At 40.0% G+C, this 15,459-nt stretch overlaps 1 protein-coding gene across 3 annotated transcripts in view; it reads left to right on the top strand.

The window, feature by feature from the left end:
- The first annotated feature begins 307 nt into the window (after positions 1 to 307).
- LOC140200353 (sodium-dependent phosphate transport protein 2A-like) overlaps positions 308 to 15,459 on the top strand; it is a 74,386-nt gene continuing 59,234 nt past the window's right edge. Inside the window, exons 1-4 of one of the 3 annotated variants that reach the window (XM_072263563.1) lie at positions 308 to 435; positions 5,507 to 5,636; positions 7,651 to 7,842; positions 14,954 to 15,082. In XM_072263563.1, the coding sequence (XP_072119664.1) occupies positions 5,519 to 5,636; positions 7,651 to 7,842; positions 14,954 to 15,082 (439 nt within the window). In that variant the 5' untranslated portion in view covers positions 308 to 435; positions 5,507 to 5,518. Of the gene's footprint in view, positions 436 to 5,438; positions 5,637 to 7,650; positions 7,843 to 14,953; positions 15,083 to 15,459 lie in introns of all 3 variants that reach the window. The other 2 variants (XM_072263561.1, XM_072263562.1) reach the window with 2 other exon arrangements.

The raw sequence follows: 15,459 nt of genomic DNA, 5'->3' as shown, positions 1-15,459 counted from the left end.
TTTTACCTGTTCCTTCTTCCTTATCCACTGGTTCAGGAAAGCTGGCCATCTCTTGTGTGAGTTCTGACTGTCAGCATCAATATACTTTACCTAATAATTACCAAAAAATATTAATCCACTTCTGCTCATTTTAAAGACTTTACAGAATTAGGCAAGTTGTGTTATTTATGTCTGAACTACGATTTGCAAGAATACACAGTCCCAGTTCTTGCAGTGTCAGCATTTTTCTGACCAAAAATTGATTATAAATTAACAACGTTCAGCTTCCTAAGCAGTGGTTAGTTATTGTAGGTGTATGCTTTGTGGGTATGACATGCCAGACTTTGCTCTTTTGGTCTGAGTATATATAAAAAAAATGTCTTAATTCTTTCTTCTCAAACTGGGTCAAGTACTTGAATGTAAGAACTCACATGTAGAGATCTGTTCCAAACTCAGGTAAGGCAAATATATATATTGTTGCAGCAGTAAATTCATGAACTTCAGTTTTGAGTGCTAATAGTATTTGAATTTGCAATGAGGCATTTAAAATGTCATATGTATCATAAAGTTGCCTTTCTATTTAAATATAACATAAATGAAAAAAATAATTATCACAAAGTGAATTAAGTGGTATTTGATTAAAGCTTTTTAATTGCATTATTACTTTTACTGAGTTCTGTTTAATAGTTTTGCAAGAAGATACATTGTAGTACTTTAACACAAAATTTACCAGATTTAGCAATTGAGTTCAATTTTCATGGAACAGAAGGAATTGAATTTAATCTAAGCTAAATTTGTTTTTAAACTGTTATTTCTAAACTGGTGAATTAATCAATACATTCTATATTCAACATTAGACACAAATTTGGAGAATTAATCTGCTTGACTATATATTTGTAGTTTATTTTGCTTGGTTAGTTCTTAAAGTCCGTCTTGATGCGCCAACATGCTTTACAAAAGATCACACTAAAGGTTAAAGTTTAGGAATATTGGGAGTTAGTGTTTTTGTTCAGATATAATTTAATAACAATATTAATAATGTAAAATCTATGGGGTTGTATAATACTAATTTTTGTAGGAAAAAAAAATTAATAATAATTAACTTTAAAAAGATTCACAAGAGTTTCAGTAGAATGGATAGAGACAAAGGTGAGGTGGGAAGCAACAAATTGATGCTTTGAATAAATACCAATTTTCCACAGGGTTTGAGGGTGACAAGGAAAGAAAGACAAGAAGTTTAGAGAGTTTCAGAATGGATAGTCAATTGTGTGTTCTGACCCTGATGATGGGATTTAGATACCCTGGAAGCCAAAGAGCCAGAAGAGGCAGAAAATAGCATAATATTGGATAGGTTACATTAATAGAGCAAAACCCTGGTTTTCAATTAAAATGTGGCTCTTGGATGTTGGAGCTGCAGCTGAAATTAATTTTCCATTTTGTATTTGCAAACACATGACTATTCTTTGCTCAAATGAAAGCTGGCTAGGGTGATTTGTTTCAATCACTATGACCATCATAGATCCAATTGCATTTCCAGCAAAATATCCTGGTTGGACAATGACAAAAAAAAAAATCACACGTTTAAATTGGTCAAAATAGGGGTAAATTTCAGATGGCCTAAACCATCAGCCAGTGGATGAATTTGGTTAATGTTGCGATTACCCTGTCCCTTGTGTTGGCCACTTTGATCCAAAGGCAAAGCAATCAAGACATTTAATCAGGATTATATCTGAGGTTTTAGGAAGTTAGAAATCTCAATAAGAACAAAGAATGTAGTTTGAGAGTTGATCTTTCAAATTGTACCATTTCAGGGGAAATGTAGATTTTCCTTATCCATATTTTGTAATGCATTCAGACAAAGCCAGAATTTATTGCCAATCCCTTAATGCCCTTGAGAAATTATGTTGAGACACTCCTTCTAGTGAACGTGTTCCCACAACAGTGTTGGATAAGGAGTATCTGGATTAAGATGAAGCATCAAACATCTTCCTAAAGGAAGGATGGTGTCTGACCCATTTTGTGGGTGGTAGACTTTATTGTACAGCATGATGGAAAGGAGGGAATGAATATGAGGGCAGTGGATGAACCTTCAGTGAAGTGGGCATCTTTGTCCTAACTGGTGTAGAGCTTCTTATGTATTGTTGGATTTGTACTCATCCAGATGAGTAAAAAGGTATCTCCTGTGCCTTGCCACAAGATACCCACCATCTGACCAGGCACGGTTATTTATCTACTTAAAACCATAGAATGGTTCCATTACGAAGAGCTCATGTAGCCATGCCAGTGCTCTGGAAGGTCATCTCATTAACTCCATCCACTGGTCCTTTTTGCTGTACCCTTGCAAATTTTTCTCCACATTGTACATATACAGTTCCCTCTTGGAGTCCAGAATAGAATCTGTTTCCACCACTTCTGCAGGCTATGCATTCCAACCAACCTATGTAAGAGACGGTTTTCTCATGTCACTCTTAATTCTCATTCCTTTTACTTATACCCATGATCTTGTCAGTGACCCATCCACCAAAAGAACAGCCTATTACTACTCACTCCATCCAGACTATTGTTTTTCAATATTCTGCACTTCTATGATTTCTCTTCAGTCTTCTCTTCTTCACTGAAAATGCATCCAACATCTTCACTCTATTATTGCATTTGTAATCCCTCATCACAAAGATTGTTCTCATAAATCTTCCCCAGAATTACTCTATTTCCTTCATATCCTTCCTTCAATGAGGCAAACTGTGCTGAAATTAGACCAATGTTGTATAAAGCTTCAACATGACTTCCCTGCATTTATACCCTCTGTCTCTATTGTAAAACATTAAATTGGGTATGCTTCCTAACCTGGTCCTGCCACTTTCAGTACCTTCTATGTCCATACCTCCAGATCATTCTATTCTGCATACCTTTTAGTCTACATATTCTACTCTGTATTGCCTCTCCTCATTCCCCCAAGCAAACTACATCACTCTGCAATTCCATATATGAAATTTCATCTGCCACGTGGCTCTCCAGTCTTTTGGTCTGGTCAATTGAGTTCCTGGTTATTAGTAGGAGATTTGGTAAGGGTAATACTATTAAATGTCGAGGTTAGTTGGTTAAACCTTTTTCTTGTTAGAGCAGGTCATGCCTTGTACCTTTGAGAACTGCATATTGCTTGCAAGTTCTCAGCCCAGAAGCTGTTATCTTGCTCTTGTCTATTTGACATGGACTATTTCTCCACTGAGAAGCTGGAAAGGAATTGAATATTGTGTTCTCATCAGCCTTTGACCTACAAAGGAAGAAAAGTCTGAAGGTGGTTTGGCTAAGGACACTACCTTAAGGAATTCCTGCATTGATGTTGAGGGGCTAAAATAATTGAACAACAGTGACCATTTTTCTTTGTGTGGAAATTTTCATTTATTTTACCCATTTGTTTCAGGACAGACTCCACTTTACCTTTGAAGAGAATATGGGCTCAGAATGCTTAGCTTTTCTAATGCATTACTGAAATTTGGGACAAGGTCTCTGGTCTCATGTCAGAGCAGATATAGGCACCGGAAAATCATACGGAAACAAGAGTAGGACATTTGACCCCTCACATCTATTCTGTCATCCAAAAAGTTTATGGTTGGTCCTCTGCCTTGACACTCCTCTTCTGCATATACCATATCCCTTTAAAAGTCTCCATGATCGAACCTCCATTCTCCTCTAAAGTTAGAGAGTGCCACTGCGCATCAGATGATGGCATGTTTTCTCATCCCTGTCCTGTGTGGCCAATTCCTTATGTTGGAACTGTGAACCATGATTCTAGATGGTCTGATAAGGGGAATTATTTACCCTATGAAGGCCCTTAAGAACCTAATAGGCTTCAGTAAGGTCACTTCGCTTTCTTCAAAACTTTACTGAACCCCAGGAAACATTCAACTTTTTTAGCATTCATCAGTTTCTTCAAACTTTGCATGTTGAACATTCAGTAGTGCAGAGCCTTTTTGTGCTACGATCCTTATCCCTGACTGCTGCAGTAGGCATAGAGATAATACACAAATCTTACAATAGCTCTAGTCTAAAACTCATGTAATTTGTATAATTGGCATCTGTGATGATATTGAGTCCACTGTTCACAAGCTCTAAACTTAATAGAAGACTTTTGCGCATTCCAACTTAAATATCTATGAGTACTCACGCTTTAAACTGTATCACCCTATAGTTTAAGGTCTAGTTTACTTCACTGTGCAGTGAGACCTAGCTGTCAATAATCAGCATTTGAGCAGTGGGTCTCCCCTCCCTACCAAGGGGTGATTCTTCCAGCTAATGAAGTAGTTTAAACACAGTTTAATTTATTTTTAGTGGTATATGTTTAATTTAGGTGAATAGTTCTTGACATAAACTTAAAACTTAGAGGATTTCTAACTTATGAAAGATTACAAAATATTTCTAAAGTACAAAGGATTTCCAAACACAGGTACAATTCCTACAAACTAAAAAGACATACATACCAGCAAGTTGCAGATGAAGAAGTCACCTGTCACAGAAAGGCTGAAGAAGAATTCTAGATCGGCTTTCTGCCACCCTATCTTTCTGTCATTCCACTTTTAAATCCCTAACAATCCCCAACAGTATAAAATTTATACTGTTTTTCTACTAGTTATTTTTAATTAGGCCAATGTGTAACCCATTATTTCTCTCGACTAAATCATGAGCCAACAAGAACCTTATTGTTCAAAGTTCAGAAGTTCAAAGTACATTTATCATTTACCCTGAAATTTGTCTTCTTTAGCGAAGGTCACGAAACAAAGAAAAACTATGGAACCGATCTGTTCAAAGAAAAACATCAAACATCAAATCCACCTCCCCCCGACATGCAAAAAAAACATGCAAACGGCAGCAAAAAAAAGACAAAAACACAAAAGGCATACTTCAGTACAGTTCAGTATTTTTCTCTTGTTTACAACAAGAGGCTGAGCAAGGAATATTGGTTAGAAGTTTAACTTAGTCAAAAACAACTCTTTGATTCTTAGAAAGGTCATACTGCTTTGCTAACAAGCTGAGGTTAGCAGTAAGCCACTTGGGCCCTGGGAAATGAATATCTATTACACATACCATAAATTACCCCCATCACCTATAATATGCAAAATATATGCTCCATAAAATACACTTAATTTGCACCCCATCCAAAATGCATAGTGAAAACCCCAGACAAAATGATACAACCTACACAGAATATTCCAGGAATATTCAGCTTCTCAAGAAATGTCCATGGAGAAGAAAACAGAATTAATTCTGCAAATTGGAAATCTACCATTAACTCTTTAGCGTTCATTGTCTTTCGTTCAGTGTTATGGCATCTACATCTTTTTGATCTTGGATGATATAATTTGCTTGCAAAGCTTTCCTTTTCTCAAGTTATTATTGAGCAGTTGTCAATAACTTGCCTTGCTACAGAATGTGAAATATAATTGCTGTTACTTCATTCTTAGGTAGCTCTTGGGAGTAAGAATGAGATGCCATTTCCAAGAGAATGACAAGTCCTTTTTCCGCCCTGTAGGCTTGGAGCAGGATGGCGTCACATCACGGAGCAAGCACAGCCAGTCCTAGGACAGTGCCCCATGGACCCATCAACCTTCCAAGTGGGGGCACACCTGACTCACCCCACCTGCCATGTGCAATTATCAATGGTATTGAACTGTGCAGTTACTCTTCACCAATGAGACACTTTTGATAGCAAAATTGCTAAAAAAAAAGCCGAGAAAAGACGACATAAAGGATGTGACTGATTATGATAAGATGGTAAACTGGAATTGGAATTGGCTTATGATTGTCATATGTACCAAGATACAGTGTAAAGCTTGTCTTAGCAGTCTGTTCATACAGATAACATTAGTCAATGCACTGAGATGGAACAAGGTGAAACTATAACAATGCAGAATAAAGAGAATCAGAGACAGAAAAAGTGCAGTGCAAAAAAAGAAAAAGCAATGCAGACGATCACATTGAGGTAGTTTGCAAGGTCAAGAATTCAAATAATACTACAGAACTATTTAACAGTATAAATAACAGTGGGGTAGAAATTGCCCTTGAGTCTGATGGGCACTGCTTGATGGAAGAGGGGAGAAGCGAGACTACCCAGGGATGGTGGGGTCTTTGATTACTGACTGTTTTATTGAGTAGTGAGAACTATAGACAGATCTATAAAGGGGAGACTAGTCACTGTGAAGTGCTGAGCTGCAACTCTCTGCAGTTTTCTGAAGTCACGTGCAGAGCAGTTGCCATGTCAAGCCATTATGCATCGAGGTGGGATGCTTTCTATCGAGCATCATGAAAAATTGGTAAGGGTCAATGGGGTCCTGCCAAATTTCTTTCGGCTCCTAAGGAAGTAGAGGCGTTGGTGAGCTTTCTTGACCTGCATTTGAAGATGCTATCTCAATCCAAAACAAGTGTCTGAAATGTAAACAAAGAACACCACTAAAGTACGAGAGCCTGGTGATCAGTTTAGGCCCAGTGGGCCAAGGGCTCAGGTCACAGTGAGCAGGGAGGAGCATTTAAAGAAGTTACAGTGGAAATTGATTAGCCTAGTGAGGGGTAGGACATGGCAAATGGAATGTCATTTGGAAAAATTAGGCCATCCATTATAGTCCACCAAGCAGAGAATAGGGTAGCTTTTTAAGGAAAGGTCAGATGCCCTTGCTACAGATAGTAGATTGTGGTCTAAAGAACTGTCAGTGAAAGGTTAGATGCACACTGTAGATGGTTGACAATTGCCTATAGATCAGTCAGGAGCCATCAGCATGATTTAGCCCATTGCTTATCATGGGATCCCTCACCTGTTAATTTGTAGATTAGATTGATTTAATGGAACAGTCTATACAGATAGTAACTTTTTTCTTATCATTTCTCATCAGATGTGTCTCCTTTACAGGGAAGGTGTCATAGTTTTAAATAAGTGTAGTTTGAATATTTTACTTTAGATTGCCTGAGCATTTCAGATTATTTGTGAATAAAGGCATTCACATGCATTGAATTTTACTGATAGCTTTGATGGTTGGTGAGTGTGGGGTGTGGCCTCTCGAGGTCTCAGAGTCTGCCTGGTATAGACATTGTACAATGTCTCCCTCCTCTTTGCTGCTGGAACGTGAGGCTGATGATGCTCTGCTGAGATGTCTGTCGTAGCTTTCCTCAGTCTCCTAATCCTTATTTTCTGGCTCCTCAGTGTCCTTAGGTTTCAGATCTACTTATTGCTCTCCCCTAACACCAACCATGATCTTCAATTGCAAAGCTGTGCCACATGCAACATACTGTAAGGTGGGGTGTTTATTGCAGGGCTCTACCTGCCTCATGCAAGAACTGGAATATCATTTCCTTAACTATAGGACACAGAATATAGAACAGTACAGCACGTATGGGCCCTTTTGTTCACGATAATGTGCTGACCTATATAAACATTCTCCACAATCAAACTATCTGCTCCCACCAATGCAGTTTATAGCACTCCATTTCCTTACATCCATTTGCCTGTCTGGGAATCTCTATTGTATCCGCTTGCTGGATCATTGGTGGGAATGTTAAATATTATTCATAATTCCTTTTACTTATTTGAACACCATTTCTTATCCAAAACCTGATTCCTCTTTAAATAGATGTTCAGTAATACTTCCAGTCTCAACAGCCCTGATGTTGTGTTTACCATGGCAGGCATGCATGGAGTGGCAGGCACTAAACCATACCCTCTCCCAGCGGTGGGAGGGGTTCCACACTCGGATCATGGGTACCTCTGTCCAGGGTCATCTGTCAACTTGGTGGATGGCATGGACACATTTGAGATCGACACGCATTCAGCTAAAACTTGGACAATGTCCAGGCCAGATAATGTGCCTCAATGGAGAGGTAAGTGGTGAGTTATTAATTTAAACAAACAACACAACAGAACATTTTCCTCCAACATTGTTTGATTTATGTTGTATTCTTTTGTTATTAAGTCTGCAAATGTCTCTCCATTTGTGAACTATGCATTCTCAAATGGAGAGATGCTTTTGCAGGAATGCCACTTAATTGAATAACCAAAAGTAAACTGGAAATGCTACAGCACAGAAACAGGTCCTTCAGCCCAGCTAATTCATGCCAAGCTATTAACCTGCCTAGTCCCATTGACCTGCACCCGGACTATAACCTTCCACATCCTCCCAAGCATGTTCCTATCCAAGTTACTCTTAAATGCTGAGATTTAACCTGCATCCACCACCTCCGCTGGCTGCTCGTTCCACACTCTTTCCCTCCTTCTGAGTGAAGAATTTCCCCCCAATGTTCCCCTTAAACATTTCTCCTTTCACTCTTAACTCATGACCTCTAGTTCCTGTCTCACCTAACCTCATTGCAAAATGCCTGCTTGCATTTACCTAATCTATATCCCTCATAATTTTTGTTCCTCTTTCAAATCTCCCTCATTTTTCTCACACCCTGGGGAATAAAATTCTGATTTATTAGATTAGATTATAAGGACTCTCAGTCCTCATTTATTGTCGTTTAGAAATGCATGCATTAAAAATGATACAATGTTCCTCCAGAAAGATATCACAGAAACACAGGACAAACCAAGACTAAAACTGACAAAACCACATAATTATGACATACAGTTACAACAGTGCAAAGTAATACCGTAATTTGATAAAGAGCAGACCATGGACACGGTAAAAACCCCATCATCTCACACAGATTGTAGAAGGGAGAAACTCTCCCTGCCATGAACCTCCAAGCGCCGCAACTTGCCGATGCATTGGAAGCACCCGACCGCAGCCGACTCTGAATCTATCCGAAAACTTCAAGCCTCTGACCAGACCTCCAACACCGAGCACCATGTCTGCCGAGTGCTTTGACCCCGCCCCGGCCGCCGAGCAACAAGCAAAGCCAAGGACTCGGGGCCTACCCCTCTGGAGATTCTGGATCATGTAGTAGCAGCAGCAGCGAAACAGGCATTTCAGAAGTTTCACCAGATGTTCCTCCGTGCTCTCACGTCTGTCTCCATCAAATCAGGATTGTGCATGGCGCCCTACTTGACAGATAACAGATATCATTCACCGGAATGGCCGCTGCGAGCTGCGTCGCGTCGCCATCTTCTCCCTTTCAACCTTATTCACCCTTTCCCTATAACTCAGGTCCTCCAGTCCCGGCAACATCCTTGTAAATTTTCTCTGTATTCTTTCAACCTATTGTTATCTTCCCTGTAGGTGGGTGATCACAACTGCACAAAATATTGAAAATTAGGTCCCAATGTCTTATACAATTTTGAAGTCACATCCCAAATTCTGTACTCAATAATTAGCCAATGTGCTAATCTTAGAAATGTGCCAATCTCTTTATGACCCTATCTACCTGTGATGCAATTTTCAAAGAGTTATGGATCTCTATTCCCAAATCCATAACGTGGTTTAAACTAGAGTTTGCAAGGGGATAGGAATCAGAGCACCAGAACAGATAGTGGAGTGATTGTGGGAAAGATGTTGTTAAGTCTACATACAAGGTCAGGAATCAAAAGGTTGAGCATGGTGGGGCTAATGTTCTGAGCTGTGTATATTTCAATGCAATGACTACTGTAAGAGAGGCAAATGAGCTTAGGGCATGGATCACAATGTGGTATTTTGAGACTGTAGCAATTAGTGAGACCTGGTTGCAAGAGAAATGTTCTGGGGTTGCATTATTTTCGATGCAGTAGAGCAGGAGGAATTAAAGGGGGAAGAGTGGTATTACTTTTCAGAGAAAATGTCTTGGCAATGCTCAGTCAAAACAGAATGGAGAGCTGTTCTGGTGAGGCTTTATGGATCGAACTCAGGAATATCAAATATATGACCACATTAATGGGATTATATTATAGACCACCCAACAGTCTGCAGAATTTATAGGAGCAAATTTGTAGAGAGATTGAAGACAGTTGCATGAAATATAAGACTGTGGTAGTAGGTGATTTTAGTTTTCCACATATTGACTGTAAAAGGGTTGCAATGGAAAGAGTGTGTCAAATGTGTTCAGGAAAGTTTCCTTAATCAGTACATAAAAGTCCCAAATGGAGAGAATGCAATACTAGGTCTCCTGTTAGGAATGAGACAGGGCAGGTGAAAGAGGTAAGGGAACACTTTGCACCTAATGATCATAATGCTGTTACTTACAAGATAATTATGAAAAAGGATAGGTCTGGTTCTTGGGTTGTGCTTCTAATTTGGAGAAGGGACAATTTTGATTGTATCAGAAAGGATCTGGTAAGCGTGGATTAAGACAAGTTTTTTTTCCAGACAAAAATGTACTTGTCAGGTGGGAAGCCTTTAAAAGTGAAATTTTAAGATTACACAGTTTGGGTATTCCTGTCAAAATAAAAGGCAAGGATAACAAGCTTTGGGAACCTTAGTTTTCAAGAGATATTGAGATCCTGATTATGAAAAAGTAGGAAGCACATAGCAGGTATAGGTAGGTAGGAATAAACAAGGTACTGGAGGAGTATATGAAATACAAAAGAACACTTAAGGAGGAATCAGGTGGCTCCTCTGGAAGATCATTGTGGTAATCTATGTATGGACTCAAAGAGATGGGGGAGATCTTAAGAAGATTTTTTTACATCTGTATTTACTCTGGAGATGGACACAGTTTCTATAGAACTGAGACAATGCAGCAGTGAGGTCATGGGCCTAATACAGATTACAGAAGAGAAGATGTTTGCTCTCTTGAGGCAAATTAGAGTGGAAAATCCCCAGGGCTTGACAAAGTGCTCTCGGTGGGAGGCTAGGGCAGAAATCGAAGGGGCCCTAGCAGAGGTATTTAAAAACATTCTTAGCCATGCTTGAGGTACTGGAGGATTGGAGGATAGCTAATTTAGCCCTATGTATAAGAAAGGTGCTGAGATTAAGCCAGGAAATAATAGACCGATAAGCCTGACATCGGTAGTGGGAAAATTATTAGAAGGAAGTCTAAGGGACAGGATGCATAAGTTTTTGGATAGACAGGGACGGGTTAGGTATATTCAGCATGGCTTTGTGTGTGGTACGTCATGTCTAACCAAACTAATAGAGAGTTTCAAGGAAGTTACCGGGTAAGTTGATGAAAGCAAGGCAGTGGATGTTGTCTACATGGACTTTAGCAGGGTTTTTGACACGGTCCCGCATGGGAGGTTGGGCAAGAAAGGTTTGGCATTTAAGATGGAGAAGTAAATTGGACTAGACATAGGCTTTGTGGGAGAAGCCAGGGAGAGGTAGTAGATGGTTGCTTTTCTGACTGAAAGACTGTGACTACTGGTGTGCCACAGGGATTGGTACTGGGTCTTTTGTTGTTATCACCTTTGTCAAAGATCTGGATGATGATGTGGTAAACTAGATCAGCAAATTTGTGAATGACACCAAGATTGTGGATGTAGTGGACTACGAAGAAAGCTGTCAAAGCTTACAGCTGGAAAAATGGGCTGAAAAATGGCAGATGGAATTTAATGTAGGTGTCGCACTTTAGGAGGACCAGTCAAGGTAGATCATACATGATGAGTAGTAGGGCACTGAGGAGTGTGGTAGAACAGATGTTTTTGGGAATACGTATAGATTTATATTCCTTGAAAGTAGCATAACAGGCAGATAGGGTTATAAAGAATGCTTTTGGCACATTGGCCTTCATAAGTCAATGTATTGAGTACAGAAGTTGGGATGTTATGTTAAAATTGTATAAGACGATTGTGAGATGTAATTTGGAGTATTGTGTGCAGTTTTGATCAGCAGTCTACAGGAAAGGTATTAGTAAGATTTAAAGATTGCAGAGGGAATTTACAAGGATGTTGCCAGGTCCTGAAGTCCTGAGTTATAGGGAAAGGTTGAACAGGTTAGGATTTTATTCTCTATAATGTAGAATACTGAGGGGAGATTAGATCAAGATATATAAATTACGAGGTGTATAGATTCAGTAAAAGCAAACAGGCTTTTTTCCACTGAGGTTAGGTAAGACTACAACTAGAAGTCATGGGTTAAAGATGAAAGGTGAAACATTTAAGGGGAACATGAGGGGAAACCACTTCACACAGAGGGTCGTGAGAATGTGGAAGGAGCAAGTGGTGGATGCGGATTCAATTTCAACATTTCAGAGAAATTTGGATGGGTACATGGATGGGAGGGGTATAGAAACATAGAAACATAGAAAATAGGTGCAGGAGTAGGCCATTCGGCCCTTCGAGCCTGCACCTCCATTTATTATGATCATGGCTGATCATCCAACTCAGAACACCGCCCCAGCCTTCCCTCCATACCCCCTGACCCCCGTAGCCACAAGGGCCAAAGCTAACTCCCTCTTAAATATAGCCAATGAACTGGCCTCAACTGTTTCCTGTGGCAGAGAATTCCACAGATTCACCACTCTCTGTGTGAAGAAGTTTTTCCTAATCTCAGTCCTAAAAGGCTTCCCCTCTATCCTCAAACTGTGACCCCTCGTTCTGGACTTCCCCAACATCGGGAACAATCTTCCTGCATCTAGCCTGTCCAATCCCTTTAGGATCTTATACGTTTCAATCAGATCCCCACTCAATCTTCTAAATTCCAACAAATACAAGCCCAGTTCATCCATTCTTTCTTCATATGAAAGTCCTGCCATCCCAGGAATCAATCTGGTGAACCTTCTCTGTACTCCCTCTATGGCAAGGATGTCTTTCCTCAGATTAGGGGACCAAAACTGCACACAATACTCCAGGTGCGGTCTCACCAAGGCCTTGTACAACTGCAGTAGTACCTCCCTGCTCCCGTACTCAAATCCTCTCGCTATAAATGCCAGCATACCATTCGCCTTTTTCACCGCCTGCTGTACCTGCATGCCCACTTTCAATGACTGGTGTATAATGACACCCAGGTCACGTTGCACCTCCCTTTTTCCTAATCGGCCACCATTCAGATAATAATCTGTTTTCCTATTTTTGCCACCAAAGTGGATAACTTCACATTTATCCACATTAAATTGCATCTGCCATGAATTTGCCCACTCACCCAACCTATCCAAGTCACCCTGCATCCTCTTAGCATCCTCCTCACAGCTAACACTGCCACCCAGCTTCGTGTCATCCGCAAACTTGGAGATGCTGCATTTAATTCCCTCATCCAAGTCATTAATATATATTGTAAACAACTGGGGTCCCAGCACTGAGCCTTGCGGTACCCCACTAGTCACTGCCTGCCATTCTGAAAAGGTCCCGTTTATTCCCACTCTTTGCTTCCTGTCTGCTAACCAACTCTCCACCCACACCAATACCTTACCCCCAATACCGTGTGCTTTAAGTTTGCACACTAATCTCCTGTGTGGGACCTTGTCAAAAGCCTTCTGAAAATCCAAATATACCACATCCACTGGTTCTCCCCTATCCACTCTACTAGTTACATCCTCAAAAAATTCTATGAGATTCGTCAGACATGATTTTCCATTCACAAATCCATGCTGACTTTGTCCGATCATTTCACCACTTTCCAACTGTGCTGTTATCACATCCTTGATAACTGACTCCAGCAGTTTCCCCACCACTGACGTTAGGCTAACCGGTCTATAATTCCCCGGTTTCTCTCTCCCTCCTTTTTTAAAAAGAGGAGTTACATTAGCCACCCTCCAATCCTCAGGAACTAGTCCAGAATCTAACGAGTTTTGAAAAATTATCACTAATGCATCCACTATTTCTTGGGCTACTTCCTTAAGCACTCTGGGATGCAGACCATCTGGCCCTGGGGATTTATCTGCCTTCAATCCCTTCAATTTACCTAACACAACTTCCCTACTAACATGTATTTCGCTCAGTTCCTCCATCTCACTGGACCCTCTGTCCCCTACTATTTCTGGAAGATTATTTATGTCCTCCTTAGTGAAGACAGAACCAAAGTAATTATTCAATTGGTCTGCCATGTCCTTGCTCCCCATAATCAACTCACCTGTTTCTGTCTGCAGGGGACCTACATTTGTCTTTACCAGTCTTTTCCTTTTTACATATCTATAAAAGCTTTTACAGTCCGTTTTTATGTTGCCTGCCAGTTTTCTCTCATAATCTTTTTTCCCCTTCCTAATTAAGCCCTTTGTCCTCCTCTGCTGAACTCTGAATTTCTCCCAGTCCTCAGGTGAGCCACCTTCTCTGGCTAATTTGTATGCTGCTTCTTTGGAATTGATACTATCCCTAATTTCTCTTGTCAGCCACGGGTGCACTACCTTCCTTGATTTATTCTTTTGCCAAACAGGGATGAACATTTGTTGCAGTTCATCCATACAATCTTTAAATGCTTGCCATTGCATATCCACCGTCAATCCTTTAAGTGTCATTTGCCAGTCTATCTTAGCTAATTCACGTCTCATACCTTCAAAGTTACCCCTCTTTAAGTTCAGAACCTTTGTTTCTGAATTAACTATGTCACTCTCCATCTTAATGAAGAATTCCACCATATTATGGTCACTCTTACCCAAGGGGCCTCTCACGACAAGATTGCTAATTAACCCTTTCTCATTGCTCAAAACCCAGTCCTGAATAGCCTGCTCTCTAGTTGGTTCCTCGACATGTTGGTTCAAAAAACCATCCCGCATACATTCCAAGAAATCCTCTTCCTCAGCACCTTTACCAATTTGGTTCACTCAATCTACATGTATGGAGGGCTGTGTTCTGGGCCAGGTCGATGGGACTAGGCAGATTAATAGTTTGACATGGGCTAGATGACCGCAAGGGCCTGTTTCTGTGCTGTAGTGTTCTATGACTCTATGACTCTATGTTAGCTGAAGTCAACAGGGAAATAGGAATCAAACGTCTGGGGTCTGGGTCTATTTCTGACAGGATATTCCATGCCAAAGCATGGGGCTGGGGCTGGAGATGAATTTACTATTATTTATTTACCCTGTGTCAGATCACGAATGTATACATACAACTAACACTTAAGTTTGAAATTGATAAACCAGTTTCAACAATGAAGATAATTTTTTAACACAATTGATTTAAAACAAATAATAAATACCTTTGTTTTTATTTCAGAGCTGGAAACAAAAGCGAAATTGAGATTGTTAATGAACTCAATAATGAAGATTCTGCTCCTCTTTAGCTTTCTCTACATGTTTGTTTGTTCTCTCGATGTTCTCAGTGCAGCCTTTCAACTTGCTGGAGGTAATAGCTGTTTCATTCTTTACACTTCAGATCCAATTCTTCATTACTTTTGGGATGAAACCATGCTAGGTGCACTAGATACAGATTTTGTTCCTTATTTAAGAAAGGATTTACAAGTACTGGGGCCAGAAGCATTCAATAAGTTGTGGTTTAAAAATAATTAAATTGTTCAAAAAGTCAGACCTATTTTCTTTGGAGTTTAGAAGAATCAAACTGATCTTCTTGAAGAATATAAAGTCCTCTTTGGTGTTTGTCCAGATGACTAGCAACTGGAGCTGACAATCCAAAAGCACAAAGTTTTGCAATAACTGGTGTATTCCATTTACAAGTGTAAAATAGGTACAGTGTATAGTAATTTCCAACTCTGCCTTTCTTTT

This window comes from Mobula birostris, chromosome 7 (assembly GCF_030028105.1).
Source record: "Mobula birostris isolate sMobBir1 chromosome 7, sMobBir1.hap1, whole genome shotgun sequence".
Classification (NCBI taxonomy): domain Eukaryota; kingdom Metazoa; phylum Chordata; class Chondrichthyes; order Myliobatiformes; family Myliobatidae; genus Mobula; species Mobula birostris.
This window is presented reverse-complemented; position numbering and strand designations above follow the sequence as displayed.